A 20,648-nucleotide genomic window follows, 5' to 3' on the forward strand; every position below is an offset into this window, starting at 1 on the left:
TGTTTTTCTTCCTCAGATTTCCTCTTGTAGCTGAAAGAAGAAATCAATCTATTCTCTCACTCTCTGCTCTGATTCAAATTATTATATTCTGTTATTGTTATAATGTGAACTGTTGAGTCTTTCTAAATAGTAGCTTTCTTTTTTGTAAACTTTCCGTACACAATGAAGAGTTACATGAGTCGGGAACAATCTCCGGTAAATATTGTAAATCAGTAAAATTTGATGAGCTTGATCCATGGTTTTCCTATACGTCGTTAAGTGCATGTTATCAATCCCCTACAATCCCTCCAGTATGTATTGCATTGAAGCTTGTGCTTCAAAGGTGGATTTGAAAATGCATCCTCTGATTTTCTATGTTCTGTTTTTGAAAACTTATGACACTGCACCACTCATCCCTAAACCAAAACATATCCATTCCATTTGACTGCATCAGTCCCACCAGTTGTCTTTAAAACATCTTCTTTCCTATAATAATAATTGTAATTATCTGCATCTTTTAGTGGACTGATGGTATTGTAGCCAATACATTTCGTGAGTTTGCTTCAGCTGAAAACCCAGACCGTAAATGGGTAGTGTTTGATGGTCCCATTGATACACTATGGATTGAAAGTATGAATACAGTATTAGATGACAATAAGAAACTATGTCTGATGAGTGGTGAGATTATCCAGATGTCCAACTCAATGAGTTTGATTTTTGAAGCAATGGATTTGGCACAAGCTTCAGTAAGTTAAATTTTATTCTTCATTGTTGTATAATGTGATAGATGTTAGTACGTGGGTGTGAATTCCGTTGCTTTGTTTATTCATTCATTCATTTGTATGTCTTCTGTTCACAGCCTGCTACTGTCAGTCGATGTGGTATGATTTACTTGGAACCTTCGCAGTTGGGATGGCAGCCCCTGTTAGATTCTTGGTTGATAGAATTACCAGAATATTTACAAAAGGACGGAGCGTTGCTGCGTGCACTATTCTCCTGGTTGGCCGAGCCACTGATGGATTATACAAGAAGAAATTGTAAGGTGTGTACAAATATTTATTTGTTTGTACCTGTCGATAAATGATATTTCAGCCTTGAAAAAATGGTAGCTATGGGACTAAATGACAATTAAAAATAAATCCTTCTCAACTTATTTTTTGTAGGAGTATGTTCCATCTAGTAGCAGTAATTTGATTAAGTCATTGATGTATATGTTCACCATGCTGATGGACGAATATGATGCATCCAGTAATAGTGGCAACCATCTCAAAATATGGACTGTGGTAAGTCATTATTTTAATTATTTTAATCATTTTAATCACTTGTTTTGTTACTATTACTTTGCCAAATTTGTGATGTACCTATGATTTTTTTTTCTCCATTTCTTGAACTAGTCTGCATTCCTTTTCTCAACTGTATGGTCCATTGGAGCCAGTGTGGACAGCGATGGACAAGTGAAATTTGATGCCCAGTTACGTGAAATGTTGACCGGCAAGTCAGAGAACTTCCCACCAATTCCTAACGAGGTTGGTAAAATTGATGTGCCCATTCCTCCAGAAGGCTTAGTCTATGAATATATGTATGAGGTAAGTTATCCCATTAATCTTATCTAATGAGCTAAATTACACTAATTCCTAACAGAAAAGCAAGAAAGCTTATTACCTAGTTCTCCAATAAAATCAAAAAATGTGTGCAAAGTAACTTCATTTGCCACACACAGAACCAACAAATGTTTTCTGTGTCATGTTACTTTTACTGTCCATCAGAAAACAGCAGTTGTTTTGATTCTATTATTTCACAGTTTAAGGCTCGTGGTCGATGGGTACATTGGAATGAAACAATTCGTAATAAGGAAATTGGTGGACCAGGCATGAAACCACAAGATATTATTGTGCCTACTATGGATACTGCTCGATATACTTATCTAATGGATTTGATGATTAAACATAAAAGGTGTGTTTATTTTCCACTCAAATATAGTAAAGTATGCATTAAATTGTGCCACTTAAGAGTTGATGATACAGATAAATTAATGGTTGACATATAGTGGGGTTTATCTGTTTCTTTAAATATCATCTTTCAGAGCTGTCTTATTTGTCGGTCCCACTGGAACTGGAAAAAGTGCATACGTTAAAGACAAACTAATGAATAATCTTCCCAAAGAATCCTACCTACCTTTGTTTGTTAACTTTTCTGCACAGACGAGTGCCAACCAAACACAGGTAAATTTATTTCATTTCCTTCCAGTTGATACAATTTGAATTCGCATGTTGTTGCAAGTGTTGCATAGTCTGAGCATTATGTTTTAATTAATGAATTTGTCTGCCCACTCTATTAGGATATCATCATGTCTAAATTGGACAAGAGACGTAAAGGAGTGTTCGGTCCCCCCATGGGTAAGCAGTGCGTTATCTTTGTTGACGACATGAACATGCCAGCAAGGGAGCAATACGGAGCACAGCCACCCATTGAACTGCTCAGACAATATTTTGATCATGGAAATTGGTAAGTATAATCGTAAAGTGAAATTTGAATGTTGACAGTTTGACTTGAGACTGAACCTATTAACCATAGTGCATGATTTTAGAAATCTCAAGTTTTTAACTTTTCTTTCTTCATGTTTTGTCAGGTATGATAAGAAGGATACCTCCAAGATCACACTGACTGATATACAGTTTTTAGCTGCCATGGGACCTCCAGGGGGCGGTAGAAACCCTGTTACGCAGCGATTTCTGAGACATTTCAATATTATATCACAGACAACATTTAATGACGAAAGTATGCAAAGAATTTTCAACACTATCGTCAGTTACTATCTACGAGTAAGTCCAAAGTTTTGTTTCCCTTCTTGCTCAATTTATTTTTTTGTTTTTCATGCATATACCTGGTAGTCATAGTAGAAATTGTATTTAAATTAGGTTTTTGTTTATGGTGAAATTATGATGTTGACTTTTTTTATTTTTCAGACCAATGAATTTCCCACAGACTTCTTCACTGCTGGTACCTTGATAGTTCAGGCCACTATGCAAGTATACAAGAGTGCTATGGACAATTTGCTGCCAACTCCAGCTAAATCTCACTATGTGTTCAACTTGAGAGATTTCTCCCGTATCATCAATGGTGTCCTAATGGTGAAGAAGAATGCGGTTGAAAATAAAAGGACATTTACAAGGTGGGGTATGCTGGAGAAAGATGACTCTGATGTGTAAATATTTAACAAATTGCCAGTCACAAAGACTTTTGTTGTATACCTTGTTTTGTCTTTCTCATAGTTGTTTTATCATTGTGTATTTTCTCAGACTATGGGTGCATGAAGTGTTCAGGGTTTTCTATGACCGTCTCATTGATGACGCAGACAGACAATGGTTATTTGAGTAAGTGAACTCTTGTTTGTACTATGTTTATCAAAGATAGATCATAAAGAGATAAGAAAACATAAATGGTGATATTTCATTTGCACTGAGAATTTTACTGAAATGACATGATGTATTAACTTTCATACCTTGTACAAGATTAGTGTGGAGGTCCATGTACTTTCATCGGGAGCCGTGGAAATCTTTTATTGGGAAAGAACAGAGATGAACAGAGGTTATTATAAATAGACACGTAATTCTATATAGAAAAGTTAAAACAGGTAGTACACTAGACAAAACAAGCTAATGGTTGTTTCCTAATGGTTATGTGTTTCTTTGCAGTATGACCAAAACGCTAGTTAAAGACATTTTTAAAGACAACTTTGATTCCTTGTTTGATCATTTGACTCCTGATGGTGGTAAAGTGAATGAGGATGATATGAGAAGCTTGATGTTTGGGGATTACATGAATCCGGAGGCTGAACCAGATGAAAGATTATATGAAGAGGTGAAATCTATTGACGAGTTCTATAAGGTTGTGGAGACTCAGCTAGAGGAGTATAACCAGACTCATAAAACCCAGATGAATTTGGTAATATTCAGGTAAGGGCACTTTAATTTTCATCATACTTCAACTGCAATGTCAGAGTTTTGACAATGAAAAACGGAAATACAAGTATTATAGGATAAACAAGCACAGAGACTATGAAAATGACTAAACTTGCATTATTTAAATTAATCCAATATTAGTATCTTCAATTAAAGAACACACAGGTGTGGTTATTACACAGACACAGAGTCATTGTTTCAACTAAGCCGCTGAGAATGTTGTGACTTCATCTCTGTACTAGTATATGAATACAAAATGCATAACATTTATAAGGAATATTTCTCAGATTGTTGGATTTCACTGAAAATGATTAAGGTTTTTAGTAAACTACATTTATGCAATGCTGCAATTTAACTCAAGCCTTTCCCTGTGTCAATGTGTATGTTTCAGCATAATTTAAAAATACCTTATATTGTTAGACAACATCAGTTATTTTTTTTTTATTTATTTATTTATTTATTCAGGTATGTTCTGGAACACTTATCACGTATAAGTCGTGTAATTAAGCAACCAGGTGGCAATGCCTTGTTAGTGGGTGTTGGTGGCAGTGGACGTCAGTCACTGACAAGATTGGCTACTGCTATGGCTGAGTACAATATCTTTCAACCTGAGATTTCCAAAACCTATGGAAAGTTTGAGTGGAGAGAAGACATCAAAGTAAGTTATTTGAATAAGATTTCATCCTCTATTACTTACCAGTATTTTTTAGCTTACTAGTTTTATGTATTTAACATTTCCATATTTGTTTTATTAACCAGAATGTGCTGAAACAGGCTGGTGCACTTGGAAAGCCAACTGTCTTCCTACTCTCTGATACTCAAATCAAAGAAGAATCTTTCTTGGAAGACATCGACAACTTGCTGAACACTGGAGAGGTTCCTAACCTGTATGCTGTCGATGAGAAGCAGGAGATCATGGAAGCTGTCCGTCCAATAGCTCAAGCTGGTGATAAAAATGCCGATTTCAGTCCATTGGCGCTGTTTGCTTTCTTTGTGAACCGATGTAAAGAATTGTTGCATATAGTGATTGCATTTTCACCAATTGGCGATGCTTTCCGTAACAGACTGCGACAGTATCCGTCACTGATTAACTGTTGTACAATTGATTGGTTCCAGGTGAGTCCATGTTGTACTGTGATTGTTCATATAGCGTCCATCCATAACTTTCAAAATATACTGTGTATAACTTATTCAAACATGTGTTTGAATAATTATGTTGAATCATCATTTCTCATTTCATGTTCGCTTTTATTATCCTGTAGGCCTGGCCAGAGGATGCTCTCACCAGAGTGGCTAATAAGTTCTTGGAAACTGTTGAAATGGAAGATAATGAAAGACATGAAGTTGTGCAGATTTGTAAACATTTCCACACCAGTGCTAGAGATCTCTCTGAAAAGTACGTCAAGAACACTTTTAATAGTTTAATATGGTGATCAAAGTAAAGCATTTATATGATTATTATATAGACTGTACCCTTGCTCTGTGCACTGCGATTCCTGAGCATTACCCATAACAGTAACATGATAATAAAAATCCATTTTATTTGTTTTCATGAAGGTTTTTCAATGAACTAGGAAGACACAACTATGTGACTCCAACCAGCTATCTGGAACTGATTGCTTCATTCAAGACATTGTTAGGTAGAAAACGAGACGAAACCATGAGAGCTAAGCGCCGATATGAAGTTGGTTTAGAGAAACTTGCTTTTGCAGAATCTCAGGTGGCCACCATGCAGAAAGAGCTGGTGGAACTCCAACCGCAGCTCGTGGAGGCATCTGCTGAGAATGAAAAGATGATGAAGGTTGGTGTGGTAGTTTGAATGTGGAAGTTAAATTGGATATTCATGAGTTTAGTGATGTTGTTTCATGTTTCAAGCTCATTTTAAAAACTGACATTATTAATTGCTATTAATTATTATATATATAATTAATTAATGTGTGGATCGATGAGCCTAGAAATGCCTCCATTACTTATGAGGCATTAAGTAAGCAACTTGCATTGCAAAATACTTTCATGCTTCTCATCTTCTCATCTCACTACAGATTATTGATAAAGAAACTATAGAGGTTGAAGCCACCTCTCAACAAGTGGCCAGTGATGAAGCTGTGGCCAATGAACAAGCTGCTGAAGCCCAGGCCTTGAAGGATGAATGTGAGAGCGAGTTAGCTGAAGCCATTCCTGCTTTGGAAGCTGCACTTGCTGCTCTAGATACACTGAAGGTAGCTGTGAACAAAATTGCTAATCTTTTCCCATGACAATCACTCTGTCAAGTTTTGTCTTGTTTGCCTTTTCAGTAGGTTTAAACATGTGTTGTTTTTTTATCTCAGCCTGCTGATATTACTATCGTGAAATCTATGAAGAATCCACCTAATGGTGTGAAAATTGTGATGGCAGCTATATGTGTGCTTTTGGATATCAAGCCGGATAAGATCAATGATCCTGCTGGTACTGGTGGTAAAATATTGGACTACTGGGGGCCGTCAAAGAAGTTGCTTGGTGATATGAACTTCCTAAGTAACTTGAGAGTGTATGACAAAGACAACATCTCTGTAAGTATGCCTTGATGTGCAACTAATTAGTTGACTGGTTATGAAAGTTGTCTAATGGCTAATCAAAGATGGCCAAGGCAAGGGAAAGCATTATTTACTATAATCTAATTTCAAACACCACATTCAATGCACTGTGTGAGATTTCATATGCATCCCATGCAATGTGTAGTGTAGGTGAAACTCACGACAAAATCTCTTATTCATAAAGAATACCGGTTCATCAAAACAATCGTATCTGAATCATAAAATGTTGTACTAAACATCTCTTAATTGTACTTTCAACATAGGTCCATATTATGAAAAAGATTCGTACTGAGTACATCACGAATCCTGATTTTGACCCGGCTAAAGCCGCCAAAGCCTCATCGGCTGCTGAAGGCCTGTGCAAATGGGCATTGGCAATGGAAGTGTATGATAGGGTGGCTAAGGTTGTAGCTCCCAAAAAGGCAAGGTTGAAAGATGCTGAAGAACAGCTAGCCAAGACCATGGCTATATTGAACCAGAAGCGAGCAGAGTTAAAAGAAGTGCAGGACAGGCTAGCATCATTGAAGAAGAGTTTTGCTGAAATGACTGAAAAGAAGGAGAAACTTGAATTCCAAGTGGACTTGTGCGGTAAGAAATTAGTGCGTGCAGAGAAGCTAATTGGTGGACTTGGTGGTGAGAAAAGCAGGTAAGTGTTAACCAATCAATAGCATTGTTGTCTCTTTTTGTTTGCTGAGCTTGTTTTTGTATAAATGTTGACATGTACAGTATAGTCACATTATACACTGTTTCTATAAAGCAAGTGTTGGTAGAAGTTATAATGTCAGTTTTAAAATTGATTTCATTGCCTGTTTGCAGATGGATCCAAGCCGCAGCTGATTTGCAGCATACCTATGACAATCTGATGGGTGATGTGTTGATATCTTCCGGTGTTATTGCGTATCTTGGAGCATTCACATCCGGTTACAGATCTATATGCACTTCAGAATGGAGTGGCACTTGTAAGGTATGTTTACAGTATGCATACTACCAGGTGCTATGAACAGATACCTAATTTAAATTTTAACTTTGCACTGTTGTCTTAGCCCTTCTGTTGAACCTCTGTGTGATATCTAGTGAAAAATACTCATCAATTTATAACAAAAAATTTGTTTTTCAACAGGCTAAAGACATCCCATCATCCGCTGAATTTTCATTGAGCAAAGTCCTGGGTGACCCAGTCAAAATTCGGGCATGGAATATCGCTGGTTTACCCACTGACAATTTCTCCATTGATAATGGCGTTATAGTTGCTAACTCCAGAAGATGGTAAGTTTCAACAGTTGAACATCTTTTCTTTCAACTTTACATCATTTTTAACAAATCAAATAAAAAAACTTTTTGTGTTCTTCCACACATATACAAAAATGTAAATCCAACACTTCAGAGGTCTTTGGTTTATAATGTTCAGTTTGCAAAGGTTTTAATAATGTCTGCTCATTTTGGATGTAAAATTGAAACAAATCAATGGGTAAAACAGCTTGATGCATAGCAATTTTATATTAACAACATTGTTGAATATTACCACGGTACTTGAAATATATTTATACTGTAGTTGTTTTGCGTAAGTAATTGAACACAATATTTAAAAATTACTGGATATGAACCAGTGTATACAAAATGTAACAAGTGTATATACCGGTAGTAAAGTGTTCAAATAGGTTTACTGTTTACTCGCAATATTGTTTCTACAGTCTTTACTGCATTATCAAGTACATTTGTACATTGATGCATCTTTATATTAGTCATTAAAATAGATTTGTCTGTATAATTTTTAATTTCAGGCCCCTAATGATTGACCCTCAAGGTCAGGCCAACAAGTGGACAAAGAATTCCGAAAAAGACAATTCCTTGTCTGTTATCAAGTTAACTGATTCTGATTATATGAGAACTTTGGAGAATTGTATTCAGTTTGGCAACCCACTACTGTTGGAAAACGTTGGTGAAGAGTTGGATCCATCTCTAGAACCATTATTATTGAAACAGACATTCAAACAAGGTGAGTAGACTTGTGATTGGTCGATGTACGGGAATAGAATCTTAGGCTCCTTTATGTTCTGTTTCTTTAATTTATTGATGTGCATTGTAAACTGAACAATTTTCAGGTCAAAGTTTTGATGCTTAACAACTTTCTTTTAACAGGTGGTATGGAATGTATTCGTCTTGGTGAAAATGTTATTGAATACTCAAGAGATTTCCGTTTCTACATTACTACAAAGTTGCGTAATCCTCACTACCTACCAGAGCTTGCCACTAAAGTGTCCTTGTTGAACTTCATGATTACACCAGAAGGTTTAGAGGATCAATTATTGGGAATAGTGGTAGCTAAAGAAAGGTACTGTTCTTCTTCTTTACATATTACAATTGTGGTTCCTGTTCAATAGGTTGCATTTCTTAGTTAAATATATTTAACTATATATTATATTTATCAGTTTGCTTATTCAATACGCCATTTGCAGCTTTCTGTTGTGTTTGATGAAATATCAGTAACTTATAAGCTATCTCAGAAGTTGGTTTATGTTCGCCAGCTTCTACATTCTCACTGAATCAGTAAATATTTTGCTGTAGTTCAAATCTGCCAAGATGTTGTCTCGTAGATAGATATTTACTGTTTTTATGATTTTGACATTACCACATATGAAATAAAAATAAGCAAAATAGCAGATATGATGAAGTACTTAAACAAAAATTTCATGCGATACTGAAACTTGAAAATTGTCTATAGAGCACAAAAGTGCTTTACACTGTATACCACTTCATAATTCTATTCTGACAGAGCATATATTACTGTCTGAAAGTCAAAGTCTCAATTAAAATATGAGTGCCTTGTGCCAAACTTATTTCAATTAATTCATGTACTCTTTTCCTCCTAGACCCGAACTTGAAGAGGAAAGAAATGCATTAATTGTACAGAGTGCCACCAACAAGAAACAACTGAAAGAAATTGAAGATAAAATCTTGGAAACCCTCTCGTCCTCCGAGGGGAATATCCTAGAAGATGAATCTGCTATTCAGATCTTAGATTCGTCTAAAGTATTATCTGACGAGATATCCAAGAAACAGAGAATTGCAGATGAGACTGAGAAGAAACTGGAAGAGTCTCGTGCCGGATACCGTCCCATTGCTAAGCATTCCAGTGTATTGTTCTTCTGTTTGACGGACTTGCCAAATATTGATCCTATGTACCAGTATTCCTTGACATGGTTTATTAATCTGTTTGTCAGCTCAATCCATGACAGGTATATCCTGATTTTAAAACTTTTTACTTTAATAGCTTGTTTTAATACTTATGTCCATACACTCTGTGTGTTGAATCCGTCTTGAATTGTGTTAACTCATTTCTACAGCTCTCTTGTGATATGTTTATTATTTATTATTATATTATTTGTTTATTTCCAGCAACAAGTCCAAGATTCTGGAAAGGCGGTTGAGATACCTGTCAGATCATTTCTCGTACAACTTGTACTGTAATGTCTGTCGATCGTTGTTTGAGAAAGATAAACTGCTGTTCTCTTTTCTGTTGTGTGCTAACATTTTGATGTAAGTATATCACATGGGCAGTATGGTATTTATTACAGCGAATGTATAAGGAGAAGAGGAGATCAAATTATATGGATTAGTGATCTCATAATGGTTTCTAGTGGGAAAAGAATTGGGAGGGAGATAGATCTTACAAAGTGAGAGGTTTAAAATGAAGCACTTTTAAAAATGTCACTGCATTAGATGGAGGAGAGTTGATGCAAGAAGTAAAACCTTTTAACACAAATATTACTTTTTCAGATATTGTTAACTGTTTCATGGTTACCAGTCAGCAGTAATTAGATATTGTGACTTTCCAACTATTAATCGTAACTATCGCAGACTATGCATCTTTCATTGCATCATAGCATGAATGCTAGTTTCCAATTCATTAATTTCATCTTAGTAACAAATACTTGATAACATTTCATTTCCTGTTATACTACTTCCTTCATGACTTCTACTCCCTACTACACACAGGTTCTCTCAAGAGGCTGATCCTCAGTAAGTGCACCTACGACCCCCACCTCAAATACATGCATTTGGCATGTTTTAGTTTATTTGCCTGCCTGGTTATTTCTAACACCTTTTTTACATTGTTTGTTTTCTTTCATTTTTTAACACCAACTTTTATATGTAATCAAACTTCACCGTGATTGAACCAAGTTTGCGATAATTCAGCGTGTACATCTGATTACACCATGCGACTAACCATGAACTGTCAGCATGGTAAAACAATTAATTGGAGTATGTCACCAAGTGTTTTTATAATCTATTGCACTATGTTTTGGTTTGAAAATTGCACTCCACGCTGTATGTAAGATATGATGACACCAAGGTGCCACTAATCTTGGCAGGTCCTGTGTATTCTGTAACACTATTTCAAATTCACCTTTTGACTGTGAATGCATTCTTTATAAGCTATCTGACTTGCATGCGCTCGTCTTATCTGTTACTGTAAACGACACCTTGTTTCTTCACAGCTATACTGCTATTACATGTTTTATTATTATTGCGTCGTTATCGCATTATAATGTTATCATAGTTTTGTATGTATATATTGTGTATTTATGTGTTTTGAATGTTTTTTAATTTAAATCGTTTTATTTTCGCTGCTAAAAATTTTCGCAATATGGTAATTTAAGGGCATTTGCGAGGGACAACATGTCATGATAGTTGATGTGACTTTCCGTTGGCCCATAAAATTTCATGTTTTTCCCAAACCCTGGAAAACTTGCCTCTTGCAAAAATAAAGCGTTTTTTGCTGTGAATTTATGTTGTTGGTTTACTAATGATCAATACTTCTTTGAAGTCATCTTATTCTTATCAAATAATTTTACTGCAAATTTGCTCATTAGTGCTAAGAAAGAAATGGACCAGGTAGAGTTTATGTTCTTTCTGACTGGTGGAGTTGGCTTAGAGAACAAGTTAGAAAACCCAGATAGTGGATGGGTCTCAGATAAAAGTTGGGATGAGATCTGTCGTATGACTGATATTAAAGCTTACAAAGGATTCAGGTTTGTTCTCATTTCATCAAGCGTTTAAACTTTTAAGTAAAAGTATCTGTTTGCAGACAGACATGAGGTATGAGGTATCAATGTATAAAACAGCTTGATGTAAAGCAATTTATTATTTGTAATAATGTTATAGTTGAAATATATTTACACTAGAAATTTTGTATAAGTAATTAAAACATGATATTTACATTATTTTATTACATGACATTTCTGTCCTAACTATACATATAGTCAATGGCTTGTTATTACCATGATTACGTTTGTGCTAGAACTGTAATTATCATCGTTATGTGTTTGATATGGATATAAATAATATTTCTCTTTTAATTGCAGAGACCATTTCCAGGACAATTTGGATGAGTGGCATACCTACTTTAGCAGTACAGAGCCTCACAAAGAAATGCTGCCTGCACCATGGAATGATAAGTTGTTAGACTTTGAGAAAATGATTGTCTTGCGTTGTATTAGACCAGATAAGGTGAGGTTTCAGAAATATCATCGTAATAACTGATCTCAGTTATATTTTTTTGATGATAATAAAGTGGCGAGGTATAGTATGCAGTTCAAATTTGGTATAACTGGCTCAGAAATTTCTGGAGATATTAATGAAAATGTGCCTCATTATTTTTATACATAAATAAGATTTTTTTGGTATTAATATTTTGTTCTAGGTTGTCCCAGCTGTAACTGACTTTGTCAAAGAAAAGCTTGGACAGAAATTCATCGAGCCTCCACCGTTTGATTTATCACGATGTTACTACGATTCTAACGCCTGTGCACCATTGATATTCATACTGTCCCCTGGTGCTGACCCCATGGCAAGTTTGATGAAGTTTGCCGGCGATCAAGGATTCAGTGGTGACAAATTTAATGCTATTTCCCTAGGACAGGGACAGGTATGAATTTTTTGGTGGATTGTTCTTGTTTATTTAATGTAACCTTATGAATAAAATATGGCCCTTGATTTCATGGTATTGTTAGGGAGCATATTTGGATACCCTTCCCTCTCAACTATGGGTTGATGTACAAAAATATTGAAATCTTTCTTTAGACCCTCAGAATTTTATCAAAAATTCACACCTTGTAAGGCCTACTTGAAGTACAGTCACTATATTTACAAATGCATCGAGTTGGAAATTATGACATGTGTGCGCATTTTGAAACAGTGTTGTTGTACCAAACTAACTATGTTTGTCAGAAAATGTCCACACCATGACCCAAACCAAAGTCAGTAGGACCCAGGGGGTTATAGAGAACCACGCTAACTGTGTTATACTTGTGTTGCTTTGTGCAGGGACCTATAGCATCCAAGATGATAAATGTAGCCAGGGAAGATGGCAGTTGGGTTGTGCTGCAGAATTGTCACTTAGCTGTCTCCTGGATGCCAGCCATGGAAAAGATCTGTGAAGACTTGTCACCTGAAAATACAAGTGTCGATTTTAGATTGTGGCTAACTAGTTACCCATCTGATAAGGTATGCAAAGAGCTCTTAGGGAAGTTTCAGTGATGTACGTTGCAAATGTGAGCTCGCTGTCTAGGATGAATAAACTATATGTTCATATAGTTTCACCAATCCTATCCTGGATTCAGGTCATATGGAATTTATATGCAAATTGCCAATAGTATTTGGGTATTATTTTTTTCCTTATTAAAGTTTTTTTTTCTCTCTCTGTAGTTTCCAGTGACTGTCTTACAGAATGGTGTTAAAATGACAAATGAACCGCCAACAGGTCTGAGACAAAATCTGCTACAGTCATACTTGAATGATCCAATTAGTGATCCGGAATTCTTTTCTGGTTGTCCGGGTAAAGAGTTGGTGAGTTGATACAGTTGCAGTGAATACTTAGTTTTACTCTTTCACTCAAAATTCAGAAGAGATTAGACTTTACTATGCTGTTTGTTTTTTTTGAAGCTGCATATATTTGTGCATATTCCTACTATAGCCAATATATCACAAATACTAAGTAATTTCCATAAATACGTTTGCCTCCTTCTTTAGATTTTTGAGAAGCTGCTGTTGAGTTTATGCTTCTTCCATGGTTTGGTACAAGAAAGAAGAAAATTTGGACCTCTAGGTTGGAACATTCCCTATGGTTTTAACGAATCTGATTTGAGAATCAGTGTGCGACAATTGCAGGTATGTTTCTTTCTCTTCCTTGATTTCTCACAAAACCTTACTCACTCAAATACTTTATACTCAAAGAGAGTATAAAGATGTTCACTATTAAAGACAAGAATAAGTTCCTAAATTGATGTACTTGGACTACCTGTCTCCATACAACTTCTCTACCAAGTAAAATTAAAAAAAAAAATTTTTTGTGCCAATTAGATATTCATTAATGACTATGACGAAGTGCCGTACGACGCCATATCTTACCTGACTGGCGAATGTAATTACGGTGGCCGTGTGACTGATGACAGAGATCGCCGAACATTACTAACCATATTAGATGATTTCTACACACCAGCAGTTGTTAATCAGCCGAAATATAAATTCTCACCAAGTGGTGTTTATTACTCACCACCCAAAGGCTCATACGAAGACTATGTGGAGTTTATCAAGGTAGGAATATTATTTGCACTGTTCTTAATTTATCTGTCACTTAGAACAATGTGAGAATGATCACTAATGGCTTATTTTTAATACTGTTGGCCCACTTGGATTCTCTTTCAGTATTCTTCTGTCATGTCTGATATATTTTAGATTAGTAGTGGTTATCGTTATTTAATCATCATACCAATTTTTTGGCATTTGTTTAAATCCTGATTCACATTTTTCATTCAACAGGCCTTACCATTGGTGCAGAAGCCTGAAGTATTTGGCATGCACGACAATGTCGATATCAGTCGAGAACTGCAAGAAACACGTGAATTATTCAATAATGTGCTACTAACTCAGGGAGGCCGTGGTGGGGGAGCCTCCGGTAAAACAGATGATACCTTATTTGAGATTTCACATGATATTTTATCCAAGGTAAACATTTGGTTTCTTTTGTCACTGTATTTAACTATTTAATAGAGCTTGGTCATTAAATATTATGTTTATCATTAATTGAACTAAAATACCATTATGGTACATCCTACATTTTACATATGTAAAACATATTTTTTATTGCAGCTACCCAAAAATTTTGACCTGGAAGCTTCGTCTGCTAAATACCCAGTAGAATACTCTGAAAGTATGAACACAGTGTTAGTACAAGAAATGGAACGATTTAATAAGTAAGTATTATATGATGGTAAAAAGCTATTAAATAAAAGCTATTACCTATTTAGGCGACTCATATGGCTGTTTAAAATGTGCCTTCTTGTCAACAAGAATTAAGATTAAATCTTGCCCATCTTGTAAACAGTCAAAGCCATATTTTAAAAATATTTGGCAGAAATATAAAGTACTGTGAAATGACTAATTTTCACTGGGTTTAAATTTCGCTGATTTAGCATTTGGCATATTCAATGGGTTTTAAATTCACAGTATTATTTTTTAGATAATGCGTTCTATGCTTAATTTCATATATTCAATGGGTTTTAATTTAGCGCATTTTCCAGTCAGCGAAATAAGCAAAATTAAAACCCAGTGAATAATTAATCCCTTTACAGTATTCCATTCCTTCTGATTATTGAAAATGGTATATGAATAAATTAGTGTGGTTGTGTACAATCTGCATAGAAACAAAGAGACAAGTGATAACAATTGAATGACAATTATCATAGCCAACACACTTGGGTCATATACTTATCTTAATGTATTCTATGTGCTTTTCTTGCAGTTTATTATCCACGATTCGTACCAGTCTAGTTAATTTACAAAAAGCTATCAAAGGTTTGGTAGTTATGTCGCAGGAACTGGAGGCTGTAGCCAGCAGTCTCCTCATAGGCAAGGTATGTAATTTGTTTCGGCTTGTGAAACAAGCAGTGAAAAATAGATGCAAAAAAAAAAAAGGGTGTGAACATCCACAGCATGTGCAAAAAAAGGGGCTTACAGGAATTGTTTTTTTCATAGGTGCCTGAATTATGGGCTAAAAGGTCATATCCAAGTTTGAAACCACTAGGCAGCTACGTCAATGATTTCCTGCAAAGGTTGAAGTTTTTACAGACCTGGTATGATGAGGGCAAACCTAATGTCTTCTGGATATCCGGCTTCTATTTCACCCAAGCTTTCCTCACTGGTGGTATGCAAAATTTTGCCAGAAAGTATACTATACCTATTGATAAGTTGGGATATGAATTTGAGGTGAGTCTTTCTTTGCAAAAAACCCAGTGGTTTGTTTAGTGATCATGTACTATTTTAATATGATATATAAAGGATATATCATAAGCTTATCCTTCTGCTTTGTGGTATGATCATTTTAATAGTTAAAAACTTGGACACCTTAAAAGGAACATGTACCACAGACTCAAATATGGAACCCACTCGCCAAGATTTATTTATTAATGCAGGTGCTTGCATTTAAATGAGTCTGGTTGATGCCAGGATATTGTTTTAAATCTTCATGCCTTTATTATAGAAAGCTTGATATCCAGGCCCAATTTAGTGTATCAAATTTGTTGTTTTGTGCATTGCATTTGACATGAAAATATTGCCATACTAATGAATAGTGAACATGTCCATATTTTCAATAGGTTCTTCCACAAGAAACAAGTGACACAGCACCAGAAGATGGTGTCTATGTATTTGGCATGTTCTTAGATGGTGCTAGATGGGACAAAAAGAAGTAAGTGCATTTCTCTTTTTTGTTGAAATACTTATTTCAAATCTTGAGTTGATCTTTTTGAATAGAACATTATTCAATCTATAAGACGACATCAATAATTGGGACTTTTCATGCTATGTCTTTTACACAGAGTTTTGGCATGTTTATTGACTCACAAGTGATATATGTTGTAATCCAAACTTATAATTCATATATTATCATTTTACATTACAGTGGTATACTTGCCGAATCATTTTCCAAAGTATTATTTGATACTGTACCCATTATTTGGGTTAAGCCAGGTAAGTTGTTCATGAATCAACACATTCATGTGCTTCTGTATACTTGTCATTGTCATGGATGCTTTCTTCTTTGTATTCTTCTTTGCTGTATAGAAATCTATATTTTCTGTCAAAGCTCTTAAAACTTGTATTATACACAGAATAGACAGTTTAAGTTGAATTCAAATTTGTCACTACTGAACATGTTACTGCACATATATGCAATGCGTTATGGGGGGTAACCTCATTGTATATAATGGAAATCACTCTGGAAACTAGCCTAAATTATAGTTTTCACAATACAACGATTCATATCAATAAAAATGTACGACTCTTTCCATCCCATGTCAACAAGCAAATTCATATTTTTATGAAGAAATAATCACACCATAGTAACCAATGTATAAATGCCAATGTTGACAATTTTCCATGATATTTCAGACTTTTGTGACCCCAATTTTTTTCCCATTTTTGGCATCATGAACCTATAATTATGAAAGTATTACATATAAATCTGAAATTCAACTTGAACCTCTTTAAATATTATTTCAATCTTTTTTTCTTTTTAGGTAAAAAAGCGGATTTCGCAGTGAAAAATGATTACACATGTCCACTATACAAGACAAGTGAGCGACGTGGTACACTATCCACTACTGGTCACTCTACTAACTTTGTTTTATCCATTGAGCTACCAACAGACAGGGATACGAGACACTGGATTAAGCGTGGTGTTGCTTTGCTTTGTCAATTAGATGATTAGTAATATAACGTCCATATTCAAACAATGTTATCTAAAGGCTTCTTATAAAGTATTTTGCTTTAGATTTTTAGATTCTAGAGTGAATTTCCTGTATATTGTATATTAGAAAAAATATAGTTCAGTTTTCTCTTTATCTTTGGAAACAGATATATATTGTAAAATACTATGTCTCCGAAAAGGTGAGTATAAAATTGCTCTCTTTCGACTTGCAGTGACTGGCATTTGTAGTGATTTTTGGGGATGACAAATGAAAGTACACAAGTTAATAACCAGCGTAATAACAAATCTGTACTATGCGTCTCAGAAACTAATTTATTTTAATTGGAATCCAAGCGAATAATCCTTGTTGCAATTGAAGTACATTGTAAAATTATTCATTTGATGAAACATAGCGTGTCTATAAATGTGTGTACTTGCACCTAATATTGCATCCGTCCTTCCTAATGACATTTATTTTTTATTAAAAAGGAAAATATGTGTTTTGTAAATATTTTGATGATTTAATGATTCTTACTGACTTGTATACTAATGTAAAGAATTTGAAGCATGTCTTTCCTTACATGTAAACTATTGTGTTATATAATAAAATGTACATTTTATCCTTGAAATGTGTCGACTAGATTTCATCAATTGAAGAATTCTTTTAGAGAATGAAATCACATCAAACAGGGAATTCTTAATAGCGTGGAATATCAGGATTTTTAATATTCACTGTCATTGTGTGGAGATGCTAAAGCCTTCAATAGGGAAAGCCTGAAATATTACTAGTACCGTGCAAGTGAAAATTAAACATTTTGTTGGCGGTGTTTCATCAATGATTGCATAGAATTAAAACCAAAATGGGGTATAATTTGTCATAAAATGACTACTTCTGATTGAATAGATTTATAAATTTATGAACCACTGAATTTATCATTCCATTAAAGATCACATCTCCCTGGCTGTTGGCCTCTGACCCTCAATTATTTGTTTTTACCATAAATGAAATGTGGTTAGAGAGGTTGGGAATCTAAAGGACAATTGCTGTTCACTAGTCATAGATGATTGACCAGATTTAAATCTATGAAACATTTCGATTTCAGCGATTAGTCATTTTCACCACAAGGGAGTTTATACTGCCTGAAAAAGAGACATCGCAAAATTATTTAACTCTATAACGGTCATAAACATGCCTGTCGCTAGTCCTGTTTTTGTAATGTTATCTGATAATTTGCATTTTCACAAGATGACAACTTCATTCAATGCTGTTCAGATCACAATTTCAATGTAGCCATTTCCCCTCTATTTGAAAAAATAATAGTTTCAAAGATTGGAAAATAGATTCTGTATTCTATATTCAAGAAAATGCTGATCATATCAAAGTCTTTTACATTACTGGGTTGAAAAACAAGAAACTTGTTGACAGTTTTACAAACAGTAATTTATTACATTATTCGTATGTAGATTGATACACAGTAACAATATAGACAAGTTGACTTTGATAAACACCCAATCTCTGACTGCTACACAAATCATACTATCATGAATCAAACTAGCTACAAATTCAAATAGAGTTTATTGGAAAATAAGTTTTATCTCGGACAACTACTGCCATGCCTGTAACAAATTTAATGTAAGCCTTCATGTTGTGTAAAGAACTAAAGGATTACAAAGATACAGTATTAATAGTTGTCTAAGCAAATACACGTTTGAGTTTAAATTATGGCTTTGTTGGAGCCAATGTATGCCATTTCAGTAGAGTGCCCAAGATGACACAGATCCTTGTGGGTGTACAACATGCACCAAGTTTTGATGAGCAGGTATCAATTAATAGACGTAAAAATGCCACCTGCAGAAGGCACCAATTGTATCATGGGCACATGGTCTAATAATAAATGACAGTGGAAAGGCACCAATAAATTTAATGGATTTTTCTTTAAATTGACATTTAATTAAAACTGATAATTACAGTAACTTACGTTGATATATCAGAATGTAGCAATTATTACAGTTGTGTGTTTTATTCTCTAGATAATAGCTGGAATTTAGTATGGTGCAATGTACATTTGTAATAAGTTACTACAAGTAATTCATTTTAAATCAAAATTCTGCAAAGCTCCTGCATGAATACTCATTGTTGATTTAAAAAAAAAAAATTCTAAGAAATGAAAATTCCCAACAGTCGGTGAAGGAGCAATAGCATTAGAGGTTAGTATCATCAGCCAACAGATGTTCAGCAGCAAAATGAAAAAATCCATTCTGAAGTTTGAGATTTTACTTGCACAGGCCAAGATGAGATAATTAATATACATATCTAATATATCTAATGTTTGTGTATTACCCCAAAGTAACTATGTAGTAAATGTGATTAAATTCCATTTTGAGATTTTGTTCACCAAGACGGACAGACTCATTATCTCCCTTGTGTGCTTTGCACACAGGAGCTAAACATGATGTATTAAAAGAGAAATAGTAAACTGAAAACACTAAAGATTGCATGTAATCTGATTAAATATAATATTAATTTTTAAAGTGTTATTGCGTCCAATAAAAAAACAATATTTTTTGTCATGATGTTCCTACAGTATATAGAGGAGATGCTACATTTTTTTTATACTAGTAGGCAAACTGATTTACAAAACAGTTTTACAAAATAACACAGGTAAATAAAAGGTTATTCAAAAAGACTTTTACATTCTCAAAGCTAATGTGAACTGACACAATTTACAGTAGTAGCAAATTATATTTCTTCAGTAGGGTTTTCGAGGATTATTGTCAATTAAATGAACAATACCCTCCAGCACTCTCAGAATAAAATGAGCAGGGAAGCAAGGACAGAGTTTCTATTTTTAATAAGTCATATTTGTTTTAGCAAAAAAAGCATCATTTTAACACATTTCATGTTTTCAGTTCTGGGAGTGTTGATTCAAATATTTACAAAATTGGAATACAACTTTAAACCCTGAATAGACATTAAATTGGTGCATAGCAGACACCCTAGGGGGATGATTATTTTGCAATATGCAGACTCTTATAGCATATTTTAAGATCAGGCAAGATTATTGACACCCTAGGAGAATGATTATTTTGCAATATGCAGACTAATAGCATATTTCAAGATCAAGCAAGATTATTGACTTCCTGAATTTTTTCAAAAATACAATACTATCCACAACATGATGATTATATATGGTTCGGAGGGGGAAGTAGATTTTAGGATAGATAACGTCCTAATACTTGGTCTCTTCAGGGATATAACGCCCTTCCCATGATGAAATCATAAGGCGGATATATGATCTTGGTCAGATATTATATCCCAGAAAAGTCCTCGCACACGCTTTATCCTACACTTCTCAATTTCTAACTGGTTGAAAACCACAAACTAAA

At 34.6% G+C, this 20,648-nt stretch overlaps 1 protein-coding gene across 3 annotated transcripts in view; it reads left to right on the top strand.

The window, feature by feature from the left end:
* The window catches only part of LOC100378909 (dynein axonemal heavy chain 12), a 31,327-nt gene extending 13,437 nt beyond the window's left edge, over window positions 1-17,890 (top strand). For 2 of the 3 annotated variants that reach the window (XM_085496925.1, XM_085496926.1), the window contains exons 26-63: window positions 501-725; window positions 839-1,021; window positions 1,143-1,262; window positions 1,374-1,565; window positions 1,781-1,932; window positions 2,063-2,201; window positions 2,318-2,484; window positions 2,609-2,801; window positions 2,946-3,151; window positions 3,279-3,353; window positions 3,675-3,935; window positions 4,407-4,599; window positions 4,701-5,057; window positions 5,204-5,337; window positions 5,499-5,742; window positions 5,984-6,160; window positions 6,269-6,490; window positions 6,778-7,160; window positions 7,331-7,478; window positions 7,635-7,780; window positions 8,296-8,510; window positions 8,654-8,846; window positions 9,385-9,750; window positions 9,911-10,051; window positions 11,389-11,547; window positions 11,881-12,025; window positions 12,219-12,443; window positions 12,842-13,021; window positions 13,223-13,363; window positions 13,547-13,684; window positions 13,877-14,110; window positions 14,336-14,521; window positions 14,666-14,769; window positions 15,318-15,429; window positions 15,551-15,781; window positions 16,171-16,262; window positions 16,476-16,543; window positions 17,092-17,890. In XM_085496925.1, coding sequence (XP_085353051.1) covers window positions 501-725; window positions 839-1,021; window positions 1,143-1,262; window positions 1,374-1,565; window positions 1,781-1,932; window positions 2,063-2,201; window positions 2,318-2,484; window positions 2,609-2,801; window positions 2,946-3,151; window positions 3,279-3,353; window positions 3,675-3,935; window positions 4,407-4,599; window positions 4,701-5,057; window positions 5,204-5,337; window positions 5,499-5,742; window positions 5,984-6,160; window positions 6,269-6,490; window positions 6,778-7,160; window positions 7,331-7,478; window positions 7,635-7,780; window positions 8,296-8,510; window positions 8,654-8,846; window positions 9,385-9,750; window positions 9,911-10,051; window positions 11,389-11,547; window positions 11,881-12,025; window positions 12,219-12,443; window positions 12,842-13,021; window positions 13,223-13,363; window positions 13,547-13,684; window positions 13,877-14,110; window positions 14,336-14,521; window positions 14,666-14,769; window positions 15,318-15,429; window positions 15,551-15,781; window positions 16,171-16,262; window positions 16,476-16,543; window positions 17,092-17,282 — 7,038 coding nt within the window. In that variant the 3' untranslated portion in view covers window positions 17,283-17,890. Of the gene's footprint in view, window positions 1-500; window positions 726-838; window positions 1,022-1,142; window positions 1,263-1,373; window positions 1,566-1,780; window positions 1,933-2,062; window positions 2,202-2,317; window positions 2,485-2,608; window positions 2,802-2,945; window positions 3,152-3,278; window positions 3,354-3,674; window positions 3,936-4,406; window positions 4,600-4,700; window positions 5,058-5,203; window positions 5,338-5,498; window positions 5,743-5,983; window positions 6,161-6,268; window positions 6,491-6,777; window positions 7,161-7,330; window positions 7,479-7,634; window positions 7,781-8,295; window positions 8,511-8,653; window positions 8,847-9,384; window positions 9,751-9,910; window positions 10,052-11,388; window positions 11,548-11,880; window positions 12,026-12,218; window positions 12,444-12,841; window positions 13,022-13,222; window positions 13,364-13,546; window positions 13,685-13,876; window positions 14,111-14,335; window positions 14,522-14,665; window positions 14,770-15,317; window positions 15,430-15,550; window positions 15,782-16,170; window positions 16,263-16,475; window positions 16,547-17,091 lie in introns of all 3 variants that reach the window. The other variant, XM_085496927.1, reaches the window with a different exon arrangement.
* Window positions 17,891-20,648: the final 2,758 nt, after the last annotated feature.

Source organism: Saccoglossus kowalevskii, chromosome 3, assembly GCF_978046115.1.
Source record: "Saccoglossus kowalevskii chromosome 3, keSacKowa6.1, whole genome shotgun sequence".
Classification (NCBI taxonomy): domain Eukaryota; kingdom Metazoa; phylum Hemichordata; class Enteropneusta; family Harrimaniidae; genus Saccoglossus; species Saccoglossus kowalevskii.